This window comes from Gobio gobio (genome assembly GCF_949357685.1).
Source record: "Gobio gobio genome assembly, chromosome: 1".
NCBI classification, from domain to species: Eukaryota; Metazoa; Chordata; class Actinopteri; order Cypriniformes; family Gobionidae; genus Gobio; species Gobio gobio.
Window position 1 is genome coordinate 52,086,150 of NC_137097.1, and position 23,373 is coordinate 52,109,522.

Below are 23,373 nucleotides of genomic sequence, written 5' to 3' on the forward strand. Positions count from 1 at the left end.
TTCCTGCATAGTGAATAGGTAACACTTGAGTAATAGTGATGCAATTTATGACCACATTGAGAGTAAGAAAAGACAATTTCTCACATCTCAGAGACGTTAATGTTTATTATGATTAGTAATTAATTAGTAATTCTTTATAATTTGTCATAGTTACCTATTAGTTCTTAGTGATGCCAATCCCATTCAGTAATTATTGATTACCTAATAAGGAACTATCTTAGTCCTGAATTTGATATTACTTACTGATTAGTTCAGCTTGTTTCTATATTAGTTAGTAGTAGTAACTGAAGTGTTAATGTAGTACTACTCATTAGTTCTGCATTACTTCCTGCATAGTTACCCATTGATGACGGACCATTATTCTAAAGTGTTACCCTGAGCATCTTTCAAACAATGCTGACTGATAGCTATCTTGCGGTACCTTCCAGTGACAATCCCTGGTCTGGGAATTGTACTGACACCAGATTTACTAGATGTTTTTCTATAGTAATTTGTGGTAAAACCACGGTAGTAAAATTATCAATCTGCCACAAAAATGTGTTTTGTTTAAGATGCTGGTGGCCTAAGCAGGCTTTTTGAATTGTAATACTGGTCTTTTCAGCAGGTTTGTACAGAGTACATGATACGGGGGCGGGAGAACATGATATTGTGGCCACAAATTAAGAATTTGTTAAGTTATTTTGTTCCCTTGTTCCTTTGTTTTAATTAAAGGGATAGTTCACTCAAAATTCTGTCATTTATTCATCCTCATGTCATCTCAAACCTATAAAACTTAAATCTTCAAAACACAAATTAAGATATTTAATGAAATCAGTTGTCTGTCCTCCATGGAAAGTCCAAAAATGTAAACATCGGAAAAGTTCATTAAGGCATCATAAATTGATTCTATACACTCTCAGAAAATAAAAGGTACAAAAGCTCTCACTGGAGGTACACCTTTGTACCTAAAGAGTGCATATTAGTACCAAACGTGTACATATTAGTACATGAATGGTACAAATTACAACTTTTTTTAAGGGTACCATCCCAATGACAGCTTTTGTACCATTGTTCCCTGAGAGTGTATGAATTCCAAATGAAATCTGTTCATCATATAAAGTGATCAAGCCTCTTCACAAGACTTGAATTAAACCACTTATACAGATTTATTTTACAACACCTTTTTGGATCTTCTAAGGTTTGGTTACCTGTAATTTTTAAATGGACAGATACCTTAGTTTGTGTTCTGAAGATTAACATACAGGTTTGGAATGACATGAGGGTAAGTAAATTATGATTTTTTATGAACTATAATTGGCCAGATTGAATCAAATTACAGCAAGGGAACAATTAGTACAACACGGCCACAACAAGCATGTCATGCGCGGGGCTCCGTGGGTTTGTCACTTTTAATCAAATGATTTTGCATGAAACAGGTGTATGTTCCAAGGCAAAAAAGTGGGAAATAAGCTGGTTTTGCAAATGGGTCATTTGACCTTGTTAATGCAAATATATCACTGATAATGGATGACAGAGACAAAAACAAGCAGACGCTGTACTATAAATATCCACCCCCACATCAAGAAACATTAGACCTTCCTTCTCTCACACAGACAAAGAATGGAGACGTGGACAACAAACACTTCATCTTCCCAGAGTGTAGATGGGAATTTCTCCAACGTTTCATCCCACACAACACGATCATTGATATCCTAATGCTCGTTTTCAATTTTCCAGTAGCCCTCTATGTGGCTGTGGAATTATTTTTGAAACAATGTGCTACACTTTCAAGGCCAGGAAACTCGCCTACCTCTTCCCAGAGCGAACTACTCTTTCTTCATCTAGCCTGCTGTCATTTGCTCTATTACGTCCGAGTTCTGCTGAACATCGCCCAGAACCTGGGTGGAGTGACTGGAATCGGACCGGAATACATCACAGCCTTCCACGGCTGCAGTTTGATTGGACCATCCTTATTCTTCGCTGGCATGTCTATAGACTTGTATGTAGCTGTGGCTCATCCTGTAGCGTACGTGAACCAAAAAGCTTCCAAAAAGCAAATGCACACACATATATTCTGTACATTTGTTTGGATGTACATAGTCACCCTAGGAATAGTTACGGTCATTTTTAAAATGACAATGTACCATCCGTTGATTATGGGTTCTTATTGTGCAGTAGTCCCTGTGAGTTTCATCTTTTGTGCAGTTGTACTGTTTATCTTACACCCCGCTGGATCAGGAAAGGACAGTCCGACGTCAAGGCCTGACAAAATCAAACAGACTGCTATTCGGTTCATGCTGAACAGCTTGATTACATTATTACTTTTCTTACTGCCTCACATCTGCGTATGGATCTACATATCAGTAAAGGCTGACTGGCTACATCTGCCATGTCAAGCTCTACCTCTACCTCTGATGCTTACAGTCCAGATTGCTGAGTTGATGACGCCCCTGATCTTCTTTCATAGCACAGGAAAACTGAATGTGATAGCTAAACATTGTTCAACTATATGTTGCAATATTGGCAGTTGAAGTAGAAGTGGAAAAACTGGATCCACTTTCTGTGAACCATAACTCTTGCATCCCTCCATCCACAGTAATAGACAAAGAAGAACATAACTTTAAAATTAATCCAGTGAGTGAAACTTGGCTTTGTTTGAACAGAAGAATTTTTCAAATTGTGCACTAACTAAACATTTGTTGTTTAGAGTACACTTGATGTCATGCATATAGCGCGATAAAGGTTTGTCAAATCCACATTTTTCCTTGTCGCTACAGGTGGAAAATAAATAAACCTGACTTTGAAAATGATGTCTTGTAAACATAGAACTTGATAGTTTGCACAAAGATATCTGAATAACATTACCATTAAAAAAAGTTTGGAGTTGGTATGATTTTGTTTGTTTGTTTGTTTAAAGAAGTCTGTATGTTCACCAAGGCTGCATTTATTTGATCAAATCTACAGTAAAAACAGCAAAATTGTGAAACATCATTACAATTTAAAATAACTTTTCTATTGTTTTCTATTAAAATGTCATTTACTCCAGTGAGGGCAAAGCTGAATTTTCAGCATCATTACTCCAGTCTTCTACATGATCCTTCAGAAATTATTCTGATATGATGATTTGCTGCTCAAGAAACATTTCTTATTACCATTGCTGAAAATAGTTAACAGTTAATATTGTTGTGGTAAAAAAGGGTTTATTTGACAAATAGAAATTTCAAAAGAACGGTATTTATTTCAAATAGAAACCTCTTTGTACACTTTAGATCAATTTAGTGCATCCTTTCTGAATAAAATGATTAATTTCTATCAAAAAGTATTACTGACCCCAAACTATTAAGCAGTAGTGTATGTATCTGGAAAACTGAAGCACACATCTACAGACTTCACCAATAAACATCTAGAATTTAGGTTTAAAATTTTTTTTTGTAAATAGACAATTTGTATTTTCAGATGATCTAATAAGTCACCCTTTTTTCAGCATTTCTAAACAACTTTGTACCTTTTCTTGTTTGCATTTTAATTGGTCCATCAGTGCCAAAAAATAAAGTAATGAATTAGTGCATTTCAGTTCATAAACAAATATGGTCAAAAAGCTTTTTATAATTTATTCAATTTAACAAAATTATGTTTAAAATAGCTTTATATGCTTATTACACTGCAGGGTCAACTACATAAATACATTTAGATCAAGACAATAAGAAAGATGTTTTTAGAGAATGTTTTATTTAGTTTAGCGTCTCAACAAATGTTACAGAAAAAAATGGATTACAGTCAATGTCCACTGATAAACATGATTTGAGCTCATGGATGCCCTGACTGACTATTAACTCAACGATAAATTAAAATTTCACCTCTGTTAAATACATATAAAGGAGTTTGTGCTGCCTTGACAGTGACAATTCACAGTGGGCCTTTGCTCATAAAAAAGAAAGAGACTGAAAGAATGACAATGTGCCTATTACTCGTCTATAAAAGGCTTGCAATCGTTAGAAATAGGGGTAAGGAAGCACTGTAGTACAAAAAAAAGTTGCTTTCCTACTCACCCAGTTCCTTTTAAAAACACTCCCTGAATTCACTATTAGAAGAAGCATAGCTGAAACTTTCACGAGATGAAAAGTAGAAATTAATGCACAGGTCCTCTCTACAAAGCTTTGGAGGGTTCACACTGAACTCCAGGAGACAACTGAACTGGAAAAGGTTGGCTAAAGTCAAGTGGCATGTTGGTTTGATGAGGCCCAAAAGGTCCAGTTTATTACAGCAAAGTCCACATAAAAGGATCTTGACCCTATTGCAATTAAAAACTGCCAAGCAATTATGTAGAAAACGCATGCTTTAAATGACTGCTACATTAAAACATGTTCAAACAGACCATCTCCAATCCAGTTGTCTTTTAAAGATCAGATTTACTTATTAACAACCAGCTGCTTTCTCCTGATTGGACAGAGTGTTTCTATGGGTGCGATAGCAGCCGATCAAATGACGTGCAAGTTCATGTAGAAGAGTGTATATTAGCAGGTGTGGAAGTAGTAGATTCTCCCTCTAAAGACTATGAACGAGAGCCATGTGTGTGTGTGCCTCACATGGCTTTCACTTTGATCTGCTTCATTTTCATCTGCTTCTTCTCCAGCTTCTTCTGCTCGCGACGCTGGGCGGCTTCCTGAATTACAGAGGGAAGATATTTTGTATCGATGCAGATAATGGCACAATAAGAGAAAATATCTGCTTTTTAATGCACACACCTCCAGGCGGCGCTGTCTATCAGGATCCTCCTCATTCATGATCCTCTCCTTCTCCGCTCTCTTCTTCTCTTCGCGGCGCGTCTGAGCGGCCTCCTGCCGTTGAGCGTGAGTCTGCTTCAGGAAGTTCTCCTCCACGCGAGCACGGTTCCTGTCTGCTTTCTGTTTCCCCTAAACACCCAGATAAAGCTTCACATTATCTAATTCCTTTACTAATTCAACATGTTGTTATGCACATCGTGCGCGTGCACTCACCTCTCTGTTGAGGCGGAGCTTCTTGACCTTGTCAATGCTGTAGATCACCATGTTCATCAGAGGCAGCAGACTGTCCATATCTTTGGGAGACGTGTTACCCATTCCAGGCACTGTAGAAGTACAGCACAGCACATAAATACACTGATAAATGAGGAATGTTTCAGTGTCATGCAAATACCGAAAATTGCCATTTATGGAATAGGAATTTCACACACCGTTAAATGTAAACAGCAGTGTTTTCTTGGTCTCGGGCAGCTTCAAGGGCTGACCTTCCCTAAAAATAATTTAGAAACCATTAGCATTAACATTTATTAACCAGTAAGAGCTCCTCCAACATAATGGAAGAATGTTATAAAAACTAACAAGAAGAATGAGTCAAATTCATTCCAAAAGCCTTACTCTTGCATAACTTTTGGACCAGAGAATTGGTCCGAAAAATGGATGGACTCAATCTTGTCAGCATGACTGTTGAGGTAATGTACCATCTGAAAACAGAACAATAAAAATAAAGTTAAAGTACTGACTCATGACATTGAGAAGTGAAGATGGATAAATATAAATTTCAAGCAGTATTTTTTTAGTAATGTTTATATACTATTTTGGTTTAATTATTTTAACCCTCTGAGGTTCTTCGTTTTCCAGTCACACTCAGGACCTTCGGGTCAAAAGTGACCCGACCCCTGAAATCAATTATTATTTTTTCAGTAAAATCAATTAATTCTATTTTTGTTCAATAATATTTTTTCTTTCTTTTTTGTTTTGAGAGAATGTTATGATAATTAATATTTATGCAATAATTATGATACATTTTTTCCCATTGAATATAATAGAAAATGTATATATATAAATTTTTTTTTTTTTACTTTTTAACTAATGCTGTATTTCAGGTTAAAGTAGAGACTAGGCCTATAGAATTTTTTTTTTTTAAATCAGATTGGTGCCATCTGGTAGCCTGGATGCCAGCCGAACTTAGCCCCGTCCACAATATTTTTACTCGGGCAGTTCGGTCTGGACTTGCTCAATAGAGAAGTAATTATGCCCGGACAGAAACTGTTCGGACCAATGAAATTGTCAGGGCGGGCTTTAGACGATGATAGACAGATGATAAACAGTAACGAAATCATCCACGTCATCAAAGAGCGCTTGGGTTGAATTTGTTCAAATCCTACTTGTTCATTTATACATTCACCTTTACTATTTCTCTCAGAAATGATGATTGTGTTGGTAAGTACTCTGTGTATCCTTAAATTCTTTTTTTACAACACCGGCAAAGATCGTTTACACTCATCTTTTTCTTCTAACGTTAGGCTACTTATTCCAGCGTGCGTGCAGACAGGGTTGCCAAGTTTTTACAACGAAACCCGCCCAATTGCTAACGTTCCTCAAAACTAGCCAAAAACAAGCCCAATAGCTTTCCAGGGGGGTTCTCAGGGGAAAAAAGGCATTTGGGGGGTACAATATGTGTTATTTTGGCAGGGCTGCCTGCTAAAATTCGCATTCCTGAGTCTGTATGTCACATAATTGGGGTCGCTTCAACCCGTGGACTTGGCAACACAGTGCAGTTGAGTTCTGTTGACATTTGACAACTAACGTTATGCGTCGCTCGGTTGCTCCATTGCTCTGATTGGTTGTAGGTCTATCCAATTGAGGTCTTTCCTGGTTCGGTTGAAACACGCCCCATAATCACAGCCCAACGGAGCAGTATCAGACTCATATTCTGACTAGAATTGAGTATGACGACGTCAGGCTAGCCATCTGGTGGAAGCAGTGAGCATTACTATCATGCGATATCATATTTTAACCACTAGATGGATTTACAGCTCTCTGTAGAAAGGCTTGTGAATTCTAGTTGTTTTTGCACATATTTGCCTATTTTTTTTCAGGTTGTGGATTTTAATATATAATAAGAGATTCTCAAATACAAATTTTGTTACCCATTGTTTTAATTGTAACTTAATAAAAATGCAATTCTTTCAGTCAATTTTTTTTATTAACCTTTTATAATAAACATTTTCATTCAAATATTTTTTTGTACAATTCAATGAACAGTAACTCTTTTTATTTCACATATTCTCATTTCTCTGTTACAGTTTCACCAGTCTCATATTTCCCTATGTGTGTGTGTGTGAGTGTGTCTATTTTGCAACCTTGATGGCTTACAGTCACATGCTTTCATTGCGGTGCGCTTTATTTCTTACATTGATGAATAATTGCTTTTATTTCACACTTTTCACAAAATTAGCTTTTGCAATGACACACATTCATTTGTGTGTGCATTTGTTTTTGTGTGTATAAGTGTGTGTGTGAGAGTGTATTTGTCTGTTTTGCACTCTTGATGTTTTAGAGATTCACCCGTCACTGTTGTGTGCTTTTTTTCTGTATCGTGGCTGATTTGTAGATTGTACGCACAGAAAAAATCTGTATTTTCATATTTTGCCAATTTCCCATTCATTTCCTATGGGGGTCATTAGAGTGTGACTATTTTTTTTTTATGACCACTTAAGACTTTTCAAATCCTGTCCCCAATTTTTTTGTGTGTTCATATACCAAGTACCAATAAAGTCACCAAGTTTCGTACCATTCCAATGAAGCTACGATTTAAAAAAAAAAATATTTAAAAAATTCGGGTCAGAAATGACCAAAGAGCCCTAGAGGGTTAAATTAGCTCCGTTTTCATTTCAATGTTTCAGTAATTTTGTGTTCTCTTACGAGAGGTTCTCTCGTATTGCGTAAGTTCCTTACGCTACGGGAAAGTATTCTTTCTTCGAGATTTCTGAAAAACCCAAAATTATCCTTAATTTTGTAACATTGTCAACGCAGTGCGGCAGCCTGGCAGACCATAGCAGGCTATTCCAGCGTGCCATTGGCTGCTCTGCTGGCAACTGCAGCAGCCTATCGGTGAGCCCGCGTGACGTGGCGACCAATGAGGGCGCTTCGCGCCCACCTGGCTTCATTTGCCTACAGGTGGGGCGTGGCCACGTGTATATAAGCAGGGCTCACGGGCTGCATATTCGATTTTCTTTTCTTCAGCGAAGCCCTTCGCATCGCTGGATCTGGAACCCGCCGCCGTTGAACGTGCAGACGAGCAAGCAGAGGACAGCGCCTGAAGAAGCCGGCAGCATCGCGCCACCTTCAGCCATCCGTGCCTGCTCTGCTATCCGGCAGCATTATATCCTTTTATTGCTCAGTGTTGTCGCCGCTGCGTCACACTTTCACAAAAAGAGCCGAGCGTTTTTCTAAAAATGTCTCGTTCCACCTGCGGTCCTCGTGTCACGCGCAGCTCAGTTCCGGGGACCGCCATGTGATCTGCGCTCTCTGCCTGGGCCGTGATCACGCCGCCGCCGCACTTCTCGCCGGCGGATGCCCGGAGTGCGAAGAACTAACGATGTCGACCCTGCGGGCTCGACTCGATCAGTTCGAAGATGACATCCCTCCAGTCTCTGCTAAGCCGCTCAGGAAAAAGCGCCGCTCGCAGCGGACTCCGGAGTTGGCCGAGAGAAGCTCGCCGGAACCCTTCCCGCCCGCTTCACTCTCGCCTTCCCCGCCCCCACCCCAGGCCGCCATTTCTGTTGCCGCCTCTGGGGATGAGGCGGATGCGGCCGCGGAACGCGCCGACAGCTGCTCCATCATGGCTTCCGACAGCGAGGAATGGTCTTCCGCGACCTCTTCAGTCCGAGCCTCCGGACGCTCTCGAGCGGGTGAGGACGCCGAACTGTTGCGCCTTCTCACCCGGGCTGTCGAGCAGCTAGGCCTCGAATGGGCCCCGCCTAAGGTGGCAGCGCCGAATCGGCTCGACGGATGCTTCCTGAACAGTCGCCGCCGTGCGCCCACCGCCAGGACTGCACCCTTTCTGCCAGAGCTTCACGAGGAGCTCGCGAAGTCCTGGAACGCGCCATTCTCCGCGAGGGTCTCGTCTCAGGCTTCTTCGACGCTCTCACAAGTTGACGGCGCGGCTGAGAAAGGCTACAACGCTATCCCTCCGGTGGAAGAGGCGGTCGCAGCGCACCTTTGCCCGCCTTCTGGTTGGCGCTCAAAGGCTGCCCTCCCGTCTAAAGGCCTGCAGAGTGACGTCATCGCTGATCGGCCGCGCTTTCGCTGCCTCCGGTCAAGCTGCGTCTGCTCTGCACTCTATGGCCGTGCTGCAAATCCTCCAAGCCAATCTCCTCCGTGATCTGGACGAGAGGAGCTGTGACGCTGAGCTGATCACGGATTTGCGAAGCGCGACGGATCTCTCCCTCCGCGCTACCAAGACCGCAGCACAGGCCCTCGGACGCTCCATGGCCTCCCTCACGGTAGCTGAGCGCCACCTCTGGCTCACGCTCGCGGACATGCGAGAAACAGAGCGCGCGGCCTTCTTAAACGCCCCGCTCTCTCCATCTGGGCTCTTCGGACCAGCGGTCAAGGGGATCGTCGACCGTTTCTCCGAAGTACAGAAGACGACGCAGGCCATGAACCTCTTCCTGCCTCGACGCCCAGGCGCCAGCGGTAGCTCCGTTGCTCGCCGTCCTCGCGACCAGCCAGCACCGAGCTCCACGCAGCGCCCAGCGCGGCCCCCTTCGTCTCAGCGAAGACCGAGCGGCCGCCCCAGATCGCGCTCTTCCAGCCACGGTAAGCCGCCTCCCCCTCGGGGCCCCCGGCCTAGGATCGTGCTGAAGTCCGAGCCTCCAAAGCCCTCCTAGCCAGAGGCAAGAAACGACGGTTAAGTCCCGCTGCGGCCGGACCACCGTCAAAACTCTTTTTCCTGTCAGCCCCCACCACTGTGGCTGCTGCAGAGGAATTTCACGCAGCCAACGAGCCGGCAAAAACGCCCTCTCGCCTGTCAACCACCGCCGTTTTTACGGCGAACCAGAGAAATCACAAAAGTTGCATTATTTCTGGTTGCACGGCTCACGCCGTATGTGTTTCAAATGCAGTAAATGTGCCCACTTTTCTGTGTTCACCCCTGCACATAAGCACAATAAACCCCGTGTCCCCCACTCACATAAAGCGGCCTCCGGCCGCTCGAGTGCTAGAGTTAGGTCACGTGTCCGCTTGTCTGCGTCCACGCCTAGCCACCACACGCGCTGTCACACAGCCACTCTTAACCGGTCATGTTCCACGCGTAAGAGTTGTGCCCGCTCAAACGCGCTCACACATTTTCGCGAACATTATGCCCCAGGCGCTACGCGCCGCGCCACACCATTTGTTTTCCGCCCAAGGTGGCCGAAGCGATGAGTGTAGGGCCACACACAAGACATTCCCCGCTCAAAGCGGTAGAGACACAGAGTGTAAGGCGGCCAGCCACCGAAAGCGAGCGGCTGGCCCACAGCACAGAGAGCGCGCGCACCGCGCCCGCCCCTCTTATACGGGCCGTCAAACCCGCGAAACGCGGCGTTTCGAGCCCAGAGGCCGTTCTGTCCCGTTTGGCACACGCGAAAGCGTGGGAAGCCATTCCAGGTGTATCAGAATGGGTGCTGAGAACAGTGAAGCACGGCTACACTCTGCAGTTCGCTCGCCGCCCTCCGCGCTTCTGTGCGCGTATAGAGACGAGAGTGAGCGAAGAAGTAGCACATCTACTTCGAGCGGAGATAGCCACGCTGCTGTGCAAAGGGGCTATAGAACCGGTTCCCCATTCTATGAGCGAGTCAGGCTTTTACAGCCGATATTTTCTCGTGCCAAAAAGGGACGGGTCGCTCAGACCGATTCTGGATCTGAGGCGTCTGAACAAAGCTCTTTTGAGGAGATCGTTCAAGATGCTTACGACCAAGCAGATCCTCGCGCATATTCGCCCGAGAGACTGGCTAATTTCCCTAGATTTGAAAGACGCATATTTTCAAATCAAGATAACGCCGCGTCACAGGCCATTCTTACGATTCGCCTTCGACGGCCAGGCTTATCAATACACCGTCCTTCCGTTCGGCCTGTCACTAGCACCCCGTACATTTACGAAGTGCATGGACGCGGCCCTCGCTCCCCTGAGAAACCGGGGGATGCGAATATTGAACTACTTGGACGACTGGCTCATCCTGACGCAGTCAGAGGCCGAGCTCCTCGCCCACAGGGCAATGCTGCTCAGCCATTTGGACAGCCTGGGGCTCACGGTCAACTGGACCAAGAGCTCATTAGTGCCCACGCAATCAACCTCATTTCTGGGTTTGAATCTGGACACTGTGGCTATGTCTGCCCGCCTGTCACCACAACGCACGCGCCAAGTTCGGCGCATGGCTGCGTACTTCCGGCCGGGCAAAATCGCACCTCTCAAGCTTTTTCAGAGGATGCTGGGACGTATGGCCTCAGCTGCAGCTGTGCTCCAGCTGGGCTTAATGCGCATGCGCCCGCTGCAACGCTGGTTAAACGCCCGAGTGCCTCACAGAGCCTGGGCTGCCGGAGGTTTCAGGATCAGAGTGACTCAGGGCTGTGTTGCAGCCCTAGAGCCCTGGTTAGTAGCCGACTGGTACCAGCGGGGAGTGACAATGGGAGCCATCTCACACCGCAAAGTCATCTCGACGGACGCCTCCACCTCGGGTTGGGGCGCCGTTTTCGAGGGCAGACCGGCCTCGGGCCTCTGGTCGAGCGGAGAAAAACTCCTACACATAAACTGTTTGGAGATGATAGCGGTAGAGAACGCGCTCAAGCAGTTTCTCCCGTTTATACGGGGACACCATGTGTTGGTCCGGTCGGACAATACTACGGTGGTGTCCTACGTGAACCGGCAGGGCGGTGTCAGGTCCAGGTGTCTGGGCAATCTGACGGAACGCCTGCTCGTGTGGGCACACAGCTCGCTGCGCTCGCTGAGAGCGGCGCACGTTCCGGGCCACCTCAACGTGGGCCCGGACAAGCTGTCCAGGGGCCTCATTCTCCCAGGAGAATGGTCCCTGCACCCCCAGACAGTCCAGCTGGTATGGCGCCTATTCGGCAGAGCGGAGCTCGACCTCTTTGCAACAAAAGAGAACGCCCGCTGCTCGACGTTCTTGTCCAAAAGCGAGGATGCGCTGTCCCAACTTTGGCCCAGCCTCCCGCTGTATGCTTTCCCGCCGATTTCCCTATTGACCCAGGTTATAGCGAAAATCAGGGAAACGCGCCGCCCGGTGCTCCTTATAGCGCCGCGCTGGGAGAACCAGATTTGGTACCCAGAGCTGGTGAAGCTGTCGCACTCACCCCCCTGGCCAGTTCCGCTGAGAGCAGACCTCCTCTCTCAAGCAGGAGGGTCAGTTTGGCATCCCCATCCAGAGCGATGGTCTCTGCATGTATGGGTGACCAACGGATACCCGTTGACCTGCCCGAAGGGGTTATGAACACGATCTCACACTCTAGAGCCCCCTCGACGAGGCGGTTATATAGTTCTAAGTGGTCGGTGTTCACTGAGTGGTGTGCTTCCAAGGGATTGGAACCGCAGCAATGTGGGGTCCAGCGGGTGCTCTCCTTCCTCCAGGAGCTCTTGGAACTGGGCAGGTCCCCTTCCACGCTCAAAGTGTATGTAGCGGCTATAGCAGCGTTCGCCCAGACGACGCTAGGCAGCACGCTAGGAAGGAACGAGCTCATCATCCGTTTCCTCAGAGGAGCTAGACGGATGAATCCCCCGCGGCTCCCATCGGTTCCTATTTGGGATCTGGCCTTGGTCCTAGAGGCCATGAAGGCTCATCCCTTTGAACCGCTCGAGACTGTGGAACCAAGGTTCCTTTCGCTAAAAACCGCGTTCCTGATAGCTCTGGCTTCAGTGAAACGCGTGGGGGATCTACACGCGCTCTCAGTGAGCCCGACGTGTATGGAGTTCGGTCCTAATGACTCTAAGGTCATTCTCAGACCGAGGCATGGTTATGTCCCCAAAGCGATCGGCACTCCTTTCAGGGCGCAGATTATCTCCCTCTCGGCTCTGCCAGCATCCGACGAGGGGGACGGTGGCAATATCGTCTGCCCTGTCAGGGCATTGAGGGTTTATGTCACACGCTCCGCCGCCTTCAGGCGTTCTGAGCAGCTATTTGTTTCGTTTGGAGGGCGCGCTAAAGGTCTCGCCTCCTCGAAACAGACCCTGTCCAGGTGGATAGTGGACGCGATTGCAACTGCATACGCTTCCAAACACCTGCAGTGCCCGCTAGGTGTCAGAGCACACTCCACCAGAGGCATGGCCTCTTCGTGGGCTTGGGCCAGAGGGATTTCCATCCACGATATTTGCGTGGCGGCAGGCTGGGCCTCCCCGTCTACGTTCGTGAGATTTTACAATCTGGAAGTTCCTGCCTTACAGGCGAAAGTGTTATCAGTTCAATAAGGCTGTTGGTTCTGCCCGGTGATTCTGCGCAGACATAGCTCACATACTGGTAGTAAGTTCGGTACAAGGCTTATGTAAATTTGAAGGAGACCGGCGGTACCGTTCCCTCATTTACGAAAAGAGCTATTGTGAGTTTGAAGGTGACCGGCGGTGCCGTTACCTCACTCATATGACAAGATATTGTGAATTTGAAGGCGACCGGCCTTGCCGTTCCCTCATTCATGAGACAAGGTGTGGTGAATTTGAAGGCGACCGGCAGGTGCCGTTCCCTCATTCATAAGGCAGGGTGTTGTAACCACCCGTTGTAACCACCCGTCAGTTCAAACGAAGTGTCCGTATATGTGGTGGCCCGTTTCCTTTACCGGCCACCCTGCCCGAGCAGTGTTATGGTCCCCGGTTCCCTGGGATACATATGCTGTATGCGAGGCGCGCACGGCGTTGACAATATGTTCCCGTAGCGTAAGGAACTTACGCAATACGAGAGAACCTCTCGTAAGAGAACGATACTCGGTTACTTAACGTAACCTCGGTTCTCTCTAGAAGAGGGAACGAGTATTGCGTTCCTTGCCGTGCGCCCCGCGGGCTTTTACGCTTCAGAACTACGAAAACCGAATATGCAGCCCGTGAGCCCTGCTTATATACACGTGGCCACGCCCCACCTGTAGGCAAATGAAGCCAGGTGGGCGCGAAGCGCCCTCATTGGTCGCCACGTCACGCGGGCTCACCGATAGGCTGCTGCAGTTGCCAGCAGAGCAGCCAATGGCACGCTGGAATAGCCTGCTATGGTCTGCCAGGCTGCCGCACTGCGTTGACAATGTTACAAAATTAAGGATAATTTTGGGTTTTTCAGAAATCTCGAAGAAAGAATACTTTCCCGTAGCGTAAGGAACTTGCGCAATACTCGTTCCCTCTTCTAGAGAGAACCGAGGTTACGTTAAGTAACCGAGTATCGTTTTTTTACTTGATTTTGTATTAGTTTTTTTATACCTATATTTAGCTTTAGCATTTTATTTCAGTTTTAGTCATTTTAGTACATAAACTTAGTTAATATTTCTGTTTCATTTAAGTTTTTCCATTTAATAGTAATGTTTTTTTTTTTTAGCTGCATTTCAATTAACAAATACTATTTTTAATAGTTTTAGATAACAATAGAGTCCAGTTTGTCTCATGACTGGGAGACTCTGATGTTCAGCTCTCACCTTGTTGTCCATCACTCCATCCGTGACCTCTCCCATCTCTGATAAAATGGACAGAGATTCAGGGATGCCATATTTTGTCCCTGTTTTGGGCTTATCACCGCAGAACTCACTCTGTAAAGAGACAGAGAACAAATAAAGTTAGCCCAGACCAGTTCCTGGCAACATTAAAACTATAAAATAAATACTGCAAGACTAGTGTAGTTCCATTTGCGAACAAACAAACTGTATATGTAAAGAATCACACAAAAAAGAGAGCTATTGTTTGAATCAGTCTGACAAATATTTCTCTGAATGAACTCACTGAATCCATCAGTGGGAATTTTTTTTTAATTATTAATACTGACTGGTTGTTCATATAACAATTTGTGGTTGAAAGACACAAATTTGCAGTTTATAAAATAAAATACATTTTTAAAGCACTTACGCTATCGATCAAAAGTTTGAGGTTGGTAGTTTTTTTTGTGTGTTTGTGAAAAGTCTCATCACGGCTGCATTTATTTGATCCAACATACGGTAATATTTGGAAGTATTACATTTTAAAATGACTAATGTTAGAGTAAAAGTACTGATTATTCATTTCTGCCCCCAAACTTTTGAACAGTACCGTACATACTATTCTATTTTATATAAAATGTGTAAATCCTTTATGACTAACCAGGTCCTGCATCTCTTTCTGCATTCGTGCCATGGCCTTCCGACTCCCCACGGCAAACACAAACGTGTCCATGTCCTCATCATTCAGTGTCACTTTAACTTGCTACGTAAAATGAAGAGCGCGACTAAGAGAATCAGCCTTTTGAACATCCATTTGAGATACTACTTGTAATCAGTCTATGTAAATCAGAGTTTGTGTGTGCATACCACTTGATCACCGACTGGTCTCATCATCCTGGCCAGCACATTCAACAGGTCCTGTCTTTTCAGAAACTGCAGAACAACAACAACAACAAAAATGATACTGATGACACTGAATATGAGAGCGAAAACGCACCGTTTGATCAAACACACATGCTACCTTAAGCTGAATCAGCATCCCCTCACAGCAAACACGTCCTGAGCACCACAGGTTATAGATGTGCTCATTCTCCTGGTTCAGCTTCCCTGTACTGGTGGCCTCCTTACTGGTACCATCATCCCCTAAAAATAAAGACACATTCGAGAGTCAGAGAAGAAAGAAGAAGAAGAAACAAAGTGGAGCGAGAGTTACACTTACCCACGAGGGCAAAGTTGCTCTCGAGAAGTTCTCTGTGGGAATTGAACCAGGCCTGGGCGAGCCTGCTGTTCTTGTTTTTGCCAATTATGTAGTTCATAATATAGGCAAGAAGACCGGTGACCATCAAGATCTCCATGTAGTAACTCTCCCAGCTGTTCTGCAGGTGTGCTGGGACCTGTAACATACATACACACAGTCAGCTGAGGAAACCCGAAGTGGCTGTGAAGTTCAAATGCATTTTTCCCCCCCTTTTGTACCTCTCTGTATATAAGAGTGTCTTTGAATGAAGGGTTGGACTTCTCGTAGCCCTCAAACTCCTCATTGTCAAATTTGCTGTACATGTCTTGATCCTGTAACAATGATCAGATTAGATTCAATCATTCATTCACTTGGAATTGTGAAAGGCGATAAGAATGGCTTTTCACATCTTTACCTGTGCATCGCCATCTTCAAACTCATCTTGGCCGTCTTCGTTCTCCACCGTGGCCTCGTCTTCATCATCTTCTATTGGTGTGGATGAGGGGGCTGGCCGTGGGGGTGGCTCCTTCTCCACATCAACTGCTGGGTCCTCATTGACATCCTCGAACTCTGCAAAGTCATTGTCATCAAACTCAGCGATGTCCTCGCCATCATCAAAGTCATCATTGTAGCGCCCCCTAGTGTCCGGCAGGGCCAGCAGGAGCAGCAGGGCTGGGAGGAGGAAGACCAGGTGCCTCATGGCTCAACCTGCACAGTAAAATCACAAATTAACTCAAATTTATGCTTACCAAGGCTGCATTTATTTACAGTAAAAAAAACTATGGAGAGCCGCACGTGACATATGTATAATCGAAAAAAGATGTATATCGTCGTGGCCACTTCCTAAACCGTCAGCATGTTTTACTAATTTGTTCGCTCCTTTTAAGTAAATCGAGCACACAACATAATTGTTCCCTCGCTTTACTAAATCATGGCCACATGTAATTTGTTCCTAGTCTTAGTTAAATCCAAACAAGGGAACGAAGTAGAACAATGTGGCCACGATTTAATAAAAAAAAAAATGAAAAAATGAATTCTTAATGGTCCCCCTTTTGCTGCCAAAACAGCCCTGCCACCATGGACTCCACTAGACCTCTGAAGCTGTGCTGTGGTATCTGGCACCAAGATGTTAGCAGCAGATCCTTTAAAAGGATTAGTTCACTTCAAAATGAAAATTTCCTCACCCCCATCTCATCCAATAGGTTCATGTCTTTCTTTCTTCAGTCGAAAAGAAATTACATTCCAGGATTTTTCTCCATGTAATGGACTTCTATGGCAACCAACGGGATGAAGGTCCAAATCAATGCACTTTCAAAGGGCTTCATTGGCTCAGCATGATTCCAGACGACCAATAGGGTCTTATTTAGCAAAACGATCGGCCATTTAAAAAAAAGGAATAAAAATGTATATACACTTTTTAAACTAAATTGCTCTGCGGCGTGCCCCGGATTACGCAATCACGTCGGAAAGGTCACGCTAGACGAAGGCAGAAGTACCGCCCCCATGTTTACAAAGCGCACGTGCGAAGACTGATACAAACTTTACACATTTTAGCAAAAAAAAAAAAGGGTACACCAACAATGTCGGAAGATTTTGAAGTTGGAGATGGGAGGTTTTTTTGGGAGGTAAAGGGTGGTTGTATTAGTCTCCGCACGTTGGCTTGGAGCGGTACTTCCGCCTATGTCTAGTGTGACCTTTCCAATGTGATTTACGCAATCCATTGCGTGTCGCAGAGCAGCACAAGAAGAGCAATTTAGGTTAAGAAGTATATACTTTTTTTTTTTTTTTAAATGGCCGATGGTTTCGCTAGATAAGACCCTATTCCTCGTCTTGGATTGTGCAGACCCCTCTGAAGCCCTTCAAAACGGCATTGATTTTGACCTTCAACCTGGTGGTTGCCATCAAAGTCTATTATGTGGAGAAAAATCCTGGAATGTTTTCCTCACTTAAACACCACTTCCACCAACTTAATTTGTTTTCGACTGAAGCAAGAAAGACATAAACACCTTGGATAAGATAGGGGTGAGTAAAATCTTCATTTTGAAGTGAACTAATCCTTTAAGTCCTGTATTAGTTGCAAGGTGGGGCCTCCATGGATCAGACTTGTTTGTTCAGCACATCCCACAGATGCTCGATTGGATTGAGATCCAAGTCAACACCTCAAACTCGCTGTTGTGCTCCTTAAACCATTTTTTTAATGTGTGACAGGGCACATTATCCTGCTGAAAGAGGCCACAGCCACCAGGAAATACCGTTTCCATGAAAGGGTGTACATGGTCTTCAACAATGCTTAGGTAGGTGGTACGCAATGCACACGCACCGGGCCATCCACGTGATGTAAAAGAAAACGTGATTTATCAGACCAGGCCACCTTCTTCCATTGCTTCATGGTTAGGGCTGGGACGGTATGGATTTTTTCTTACCGCGGTTGAAAAGCAAGAAATTCCCGCGGTTCAGCGGTAAACCGCTTTAAAGGGCTCCCGCTCGACTTTCGCGCACAGCCGCACACGCACAGCCGCACACGCACACACCAGCGCAGGCAATTGAACATAATAAGGAACATGTTTATTTTACATTTATTTTTTCACGTTTAGAACAGGAACAATTAGAACAGAAATGGAATGATATCTGAAAAAAAAGTGCTGGCAAAACGAAATCTAGACTAGACCATGGTTTACATCCCAGCCTTCATATTTTGCTGAGAGAGCAGATTAGATCCCGACTGACAGATCTGAAGATGGAACAGCATAAACAAAGACAAACAAACACATTTTTATTTATCGGTATTGATCAGTAATATATATTTATTTGTTTATTTATTTCCAATATTTTTAATTTCAGATTACAGTTGTCGTCATCAAACAATCACTTAAACTATAATGACTTTCGCGCACACCCGCCCATATAATATAATATATTATTTATATTTATAGTATTTATATTTTTATATTGCATATTTTTAAATATTCAGGCTATTAATTTACATTTACAATTTACATCTTGTGTGCGCTTTTGTCTCAGTGGTTAATGAAGAATAACGAAGGCTCAAGGCTATTTAATTTAACAAAGTGTAGTCACTCGCTGCTCACACTACCGTGATTGTATATTATGCTACTTTTATTATTTATATTTTATAACATTTACATATATTATTTTACGTAGGCCTATCTCGTGTGGTGGCCGCTTTTGTCTCAGTGGTTCAAGGCTATTTAATGAATACTTTTTAGGCTAATGATTGTACATACATATACATATACATACATACATACATACATACATACATACATACATACATACATACATACATACATACATACATACATACATACATACATACATACATACATACATACATACATACATACATACATACATACATACATACATACATACATATATATAGGCTATGTTATTTATATTACATAAATAATTATATAGGCTATATATATATATATATATATAATTATTTATATTTGTTATTTATATTACATACATATTACATTTATATTACATACATTACATTACATATTTTTTACATATATTATTATATTAGGCATATTTTACATATTTATATTAATTTATATATAGGCTATATGCCTCTCGTGTGCGCTTTTGTCTCAGTGGTGCTATTTAACGAAGGCTATTTAATTTAACAAAGTGTCGCTGCTCACACTAGCCTACCGTGATTATATATTACTTATTATATATTTATATTATATATGTTTACATATTCATATTAATTTATATATCTCGTGTGCGCTTTTGTCTCAGTGGTTCAAATATTTAACGAAGGCTATTTAATTTAACAAAGTGTCGCTGCTCACACTAGCCTACCGTGATTATATATTACTTATTATATATATTTATATTATATATGTTTACATATTCATATTAATTTATATATCTCGTGTGCGCTTTTGTCTCAGTGGTTCAAATATTTAACGAAGGCTATTTAATTTAACAAAGTGTCGCACACTACTGTGATTGTAAGCCTGCCAGACGGATATCTTTTTCGATAGCATTTTAATGAAATTGGAATTTCAGAATCACATAGCCAACTTATATTTAATTGCCTACAATAGATTATTTATTGATTATATTGAATGAAATTTCGCAGGCACAGCTTATTTGTAGTCAATCTTTCCCAAACAGAGTTGGAAGAGAGTTAAAACTTACCAGTACTAAGGCAGGTCCAGCTCAGTTTGTTCTTTCTTAAGCCGTGGGGTTTTTTTTTCGCCAGCTATGGGAGAAATCGGTCACCAGCGGTCGACGCAAACCCATGCGTTCTTCTTCTGCTTTCATGACTTCTATCTCCCTACCCGCTATTGTCGGCTGCGCAACCATGTGAGAGAATTGTGTTAAGCACGTGCAATTAAAACGTGCACGTCCTGCTTATCCGCCTGTATTTTATGCTTTAGTAAAATTAAATTCAAATTATAGGCTAAAAGACATTACACAGGTACAAATGGAATGTTATAATGGAACATTGCGCTCCCCAAATCGCGAAAGGTCGGATTTGCTCCATATTTTGATTAAGTTTTGTTTAGAAAACCTTGAATCCATATAAGACACACGTCATTAGACACAATCCATGTCATTAGAATCAATGAATCCATGGAATTAGACACAACGTGCACATGTGCAGGCCAATGGTTTTTTTTTTTTGCGGTGATGGCGGTGACAATCTCAGACCCGCGGTAGGCGTCACGTGACCGCGGTATTGCGGTAATGCGGTAATGCGGTAACCGGCCCAGCCCTATTCATGGTCCAGTTCTGATGCTCACGTGCCCACTGTTGGCGCTTTCGGTGGTGGACAGGGGTCATCAATGAGCCTTGGCCACCCATGACCCTGTCGCCGGTTCACCACTGTTCCTTCCTTGGACCACTTTTGATAGATACTGACCACTGCAGACCGGGAACATCCCACAAGAGCGGCAGTTTTGGAGATGCTCTGACCCAGTCGTCTAGCCATCACCATTTTTGCCCTAGTCAAACTCGCACAAATCCTTACACTTGCCCATTTTTCCGGCATCTAACACATCAACTTTGAGGACAAAATGTTCACTTGCTGCCTAATATATCCCACCCACTAACAGGTGCCGTGATGAAGAGATAATCAGTGTTATTCACTTCACCTGTCAGTGGTCATAATGTTATCCCTGATCAGTGTATTTGTCCATGTCATTGTTATATTATTACACAATATTACCATTTTAAAATGTAATATATTTTTGATGGTAAAGCTGAATTTTCAACAGCCATTTTTCCACACTTTGGTGTCACGTGATCCTTGGCAATAATTTGAATATGGTGATGTGTGCTCAAGAAACAATTCTTCATATTTTTGTAGCATTATAAATGTCTTTACTGTCACTTTTGATTAATTAGAAATATACTTGCAGAATAAAAGTAGTAATTTCTTAAAACAAAAAAAAACTTTTAGACAGTGGTGTATCCAACCTTATTTGTTGGTACAGACTAACATGAATGTGTGTAAAACAAACACAGAGTAAATGACAATAGCATAAGATGGCCCTATGGATTGGGGAGTGTATAACCAAAACATTTCCCCCTCAGTGATGCCTATAGTATAAATGCTGTACGCTATAGTCAGCTGTAGTGCAGACAAACAAAACTTGAATGTTTGGTTCTCATCTAATACCAAGAAAACTAATGTTTACACTGTAAATGAGTCAAGCCTAAAAACGCATTTACCTGTCATATTTCATATTAAAAAAAAATTTTTTTAAATACTTGTAAAGGAAATTCAAGCAATTCCTCACACGCATAAAGGAAAAAGCTATTGCAGGTTAACCTAATGTCTAACATTACTGCATGTATGGCATTATTAACAGATACCAGTAATGGTTTATCCATCAGTGTGAATAAATGAATGATAAACAGTGCAGTAAACACACTTACAATGGAAGGAATAATAATTTCAAATGGGCCCCAAGGATGATTAACATATGCAAAATGGTTCAATGGATTTGAAAGTAAAAACAGGGAGAAACCGACAAAGATCCAGCAGGAAGGGGGAGGTCAGTCAGTCTTTTGAGAGTCTTATTGTCAAGGCCTAAGCCTCAGATGTTGAATAAAAGAGCGTCTTTTAATTGGCTGAAAGTCTTTATTAAATCACATGGCAAAGCCTGATTGGCCATACACTAAGCTGATTTACTCTTTTCCTATGGACTTTATAGACACTAACCATCTTATAAGATTATGCACAAGCACAACTTAAGTTATCTATAAAATATAATATAATCATATTTCATATGTGAGGCTATATTCGTAAATTAAGCCTTAAATACTAAAAATGTATGTTACACATGAAAAACTGATGAATTTATTACAAGGGCTTTTTGGGCCCCATAGCTTAACATTAATGTCTGCCCTGGTTTGAGTCCATGTTCAGAATAACTGACAGTATCATAGGCATCCAATCCACTGTGTGAAAATCCTGACATAATATAACCCTGATGCTAATTTAGCTTCTGCCAAGACGAGTCTGCAAGCAGCTTATAATGTCAGTTAACAGCTATAACCGGGTGTCATGTCATGCTCCACCTGTTACAAGGCTGGTATTGGAATAAGTAACGTTACTCCAAATAGTAAACCTAGAGTCAGTTGACGGGATTGTTATTAAAATGTAACCCAGTTTAACCTCTAAACTCGGAACAACTCGTCGTACCAGCCCTCGCTAAACTAAAACTTTTTAGCTAAACCAACGTTACTATAAAAAACAAACAAAATACCAGACATTTTCTGTGGGTATCGTGTCAGGTAAATCTGGCAAATCGAATGAGAAAAAGCTATTCGGACCTGTCTCTTCCCCACCCCCCATGAGTTCTGCTCCACGATAGCTCATTAGCTCGCTAGCTGTGGCCGCTACGCGATCAACCTCAGAAACCCCACGCGACATTTCTGCGCCGCTGTGGCTGCGTCGATCATTTCACCTCACCGGTTTATTGCGAAAAGTCATCGATAACGGCAAAAATCACGCAGACGTACCTGTAAATATTGGCGTTTCCTTCAGTGGCTAACAGTGTGTGACAGCAGCTGTACCCCTGACAGGAGAGGAGAGGGTCATCTGACAGACTCTACCCACAATGCTCTGCGAAGCGATCGGGGCGTCTAAACGGTTTATGGGCGTTTATACATTTAGAAACAAATACTATAATTATCTTATGGACAATTAGTTTAGAATCATTAAAAATGTTTATCCTGCTTTTTAAGGAAAATATTCCGTTTTGATTTGAAGTCGATTTGTGTGGATTCTGCTTAAAAGAGCCTGAAACCATTGAACATTTATTTAATATTTTTTCTCACATTGCAGTTCTGCCAGGATATTTACATCTGGCTAAATAGTGGTACTGAAATTCCTACAACTAAATGTATTTCATGTTTTGGTTTATGCAGATGCATGGGTAGATATCATATACATAAAGGCAAATAGAATAACCGTAAAGCCTCTTTAACTTGTTAAAAAAAATATGTAATATTTAAATGTTTTTTATCCATAAAATACTCATCCAAAGATAATCAACTCCTTGGTGAATTGTATAAAGTCATGCATGAGTCTCTTTCCTTCTAAGATTTTGTACAGTCTTCAGTTTTTTTCTCCTTGCAACCTCCCTGAAGATTATGCTTTTGTTTATTGTACTGGATATGCATATACGAATGGAGATCTAATTACATGTTATTATTGGTAAAATGAGTTTG

General features: G+C 43.1%; 1 protein-coding gene across 1 annotated transcript; it reads right to left on the reverse strand.

The window, feature by feature from the left end:
* Positions 1–2,909: 2,909 nt before the first annotated feature.
* On the reverse strand, positions 2,910–22,769 carry ccdc47 (coiled-coil domain containing 47). Its single transcript, XM_079822934.1, has 13 exons — positions 22,663–22,769; positions 16,067–16,359; positions 15,891–15,983; positions 15,634–15,808; positions 15,436–15,557; positions 15,282–15,347; positions 15,076–15,177; positions 14,421–14,531; positions 5,376–5,461; positions 5,192–5,250; positions 4,977–5,086; positions 4,725–4,892; positions 2,910–4,642 (listed from the first exon to the last, which is right to left on the reverse strand). Exons 2-13 carry the CDS (start codon positions 16,349–16,351, stop codon positions 4,562–4,564), a joined length of 1,458 nt encoding a protein of 485 aa, XP_079679060.1. The 5' UTR covers positions 16,352–16,359; positions 22,663–22,769; the 3' UTR covers positions 2,910–4,561.
* Between the last annotated feature and the right edge of the window lie 604 nt (positions 22,770–23,373).

What these genes read in the sequence shown, in the direction of transcription:
- ccdc47 (XM_079822934.1), bottom strand. Translation starts at nt 16,351, where the DNA reads ATGAGGCACCTGGTCTTCCTCCTCCCAGCCCTGCTGCTCCTGCTGGCC. An exon ending in TTGAAGATGGCGATGCACAG is followed by an intron (nt 15,984 to 16,066) that starts GTAAAGATGTGA and finishes TCATTGTTACAG; the next exon opens with GATCAAGACATGTACAGCAA. An exon ending in GAGCAACTTTGCCCTCGTGG is followed by an intron (nt 15,558 to 15,633) that starts GTAAGTGTAACT and finishes CTTTATTTTTAG; the next exon opens with GGGATGATGGTACCAGTAAG.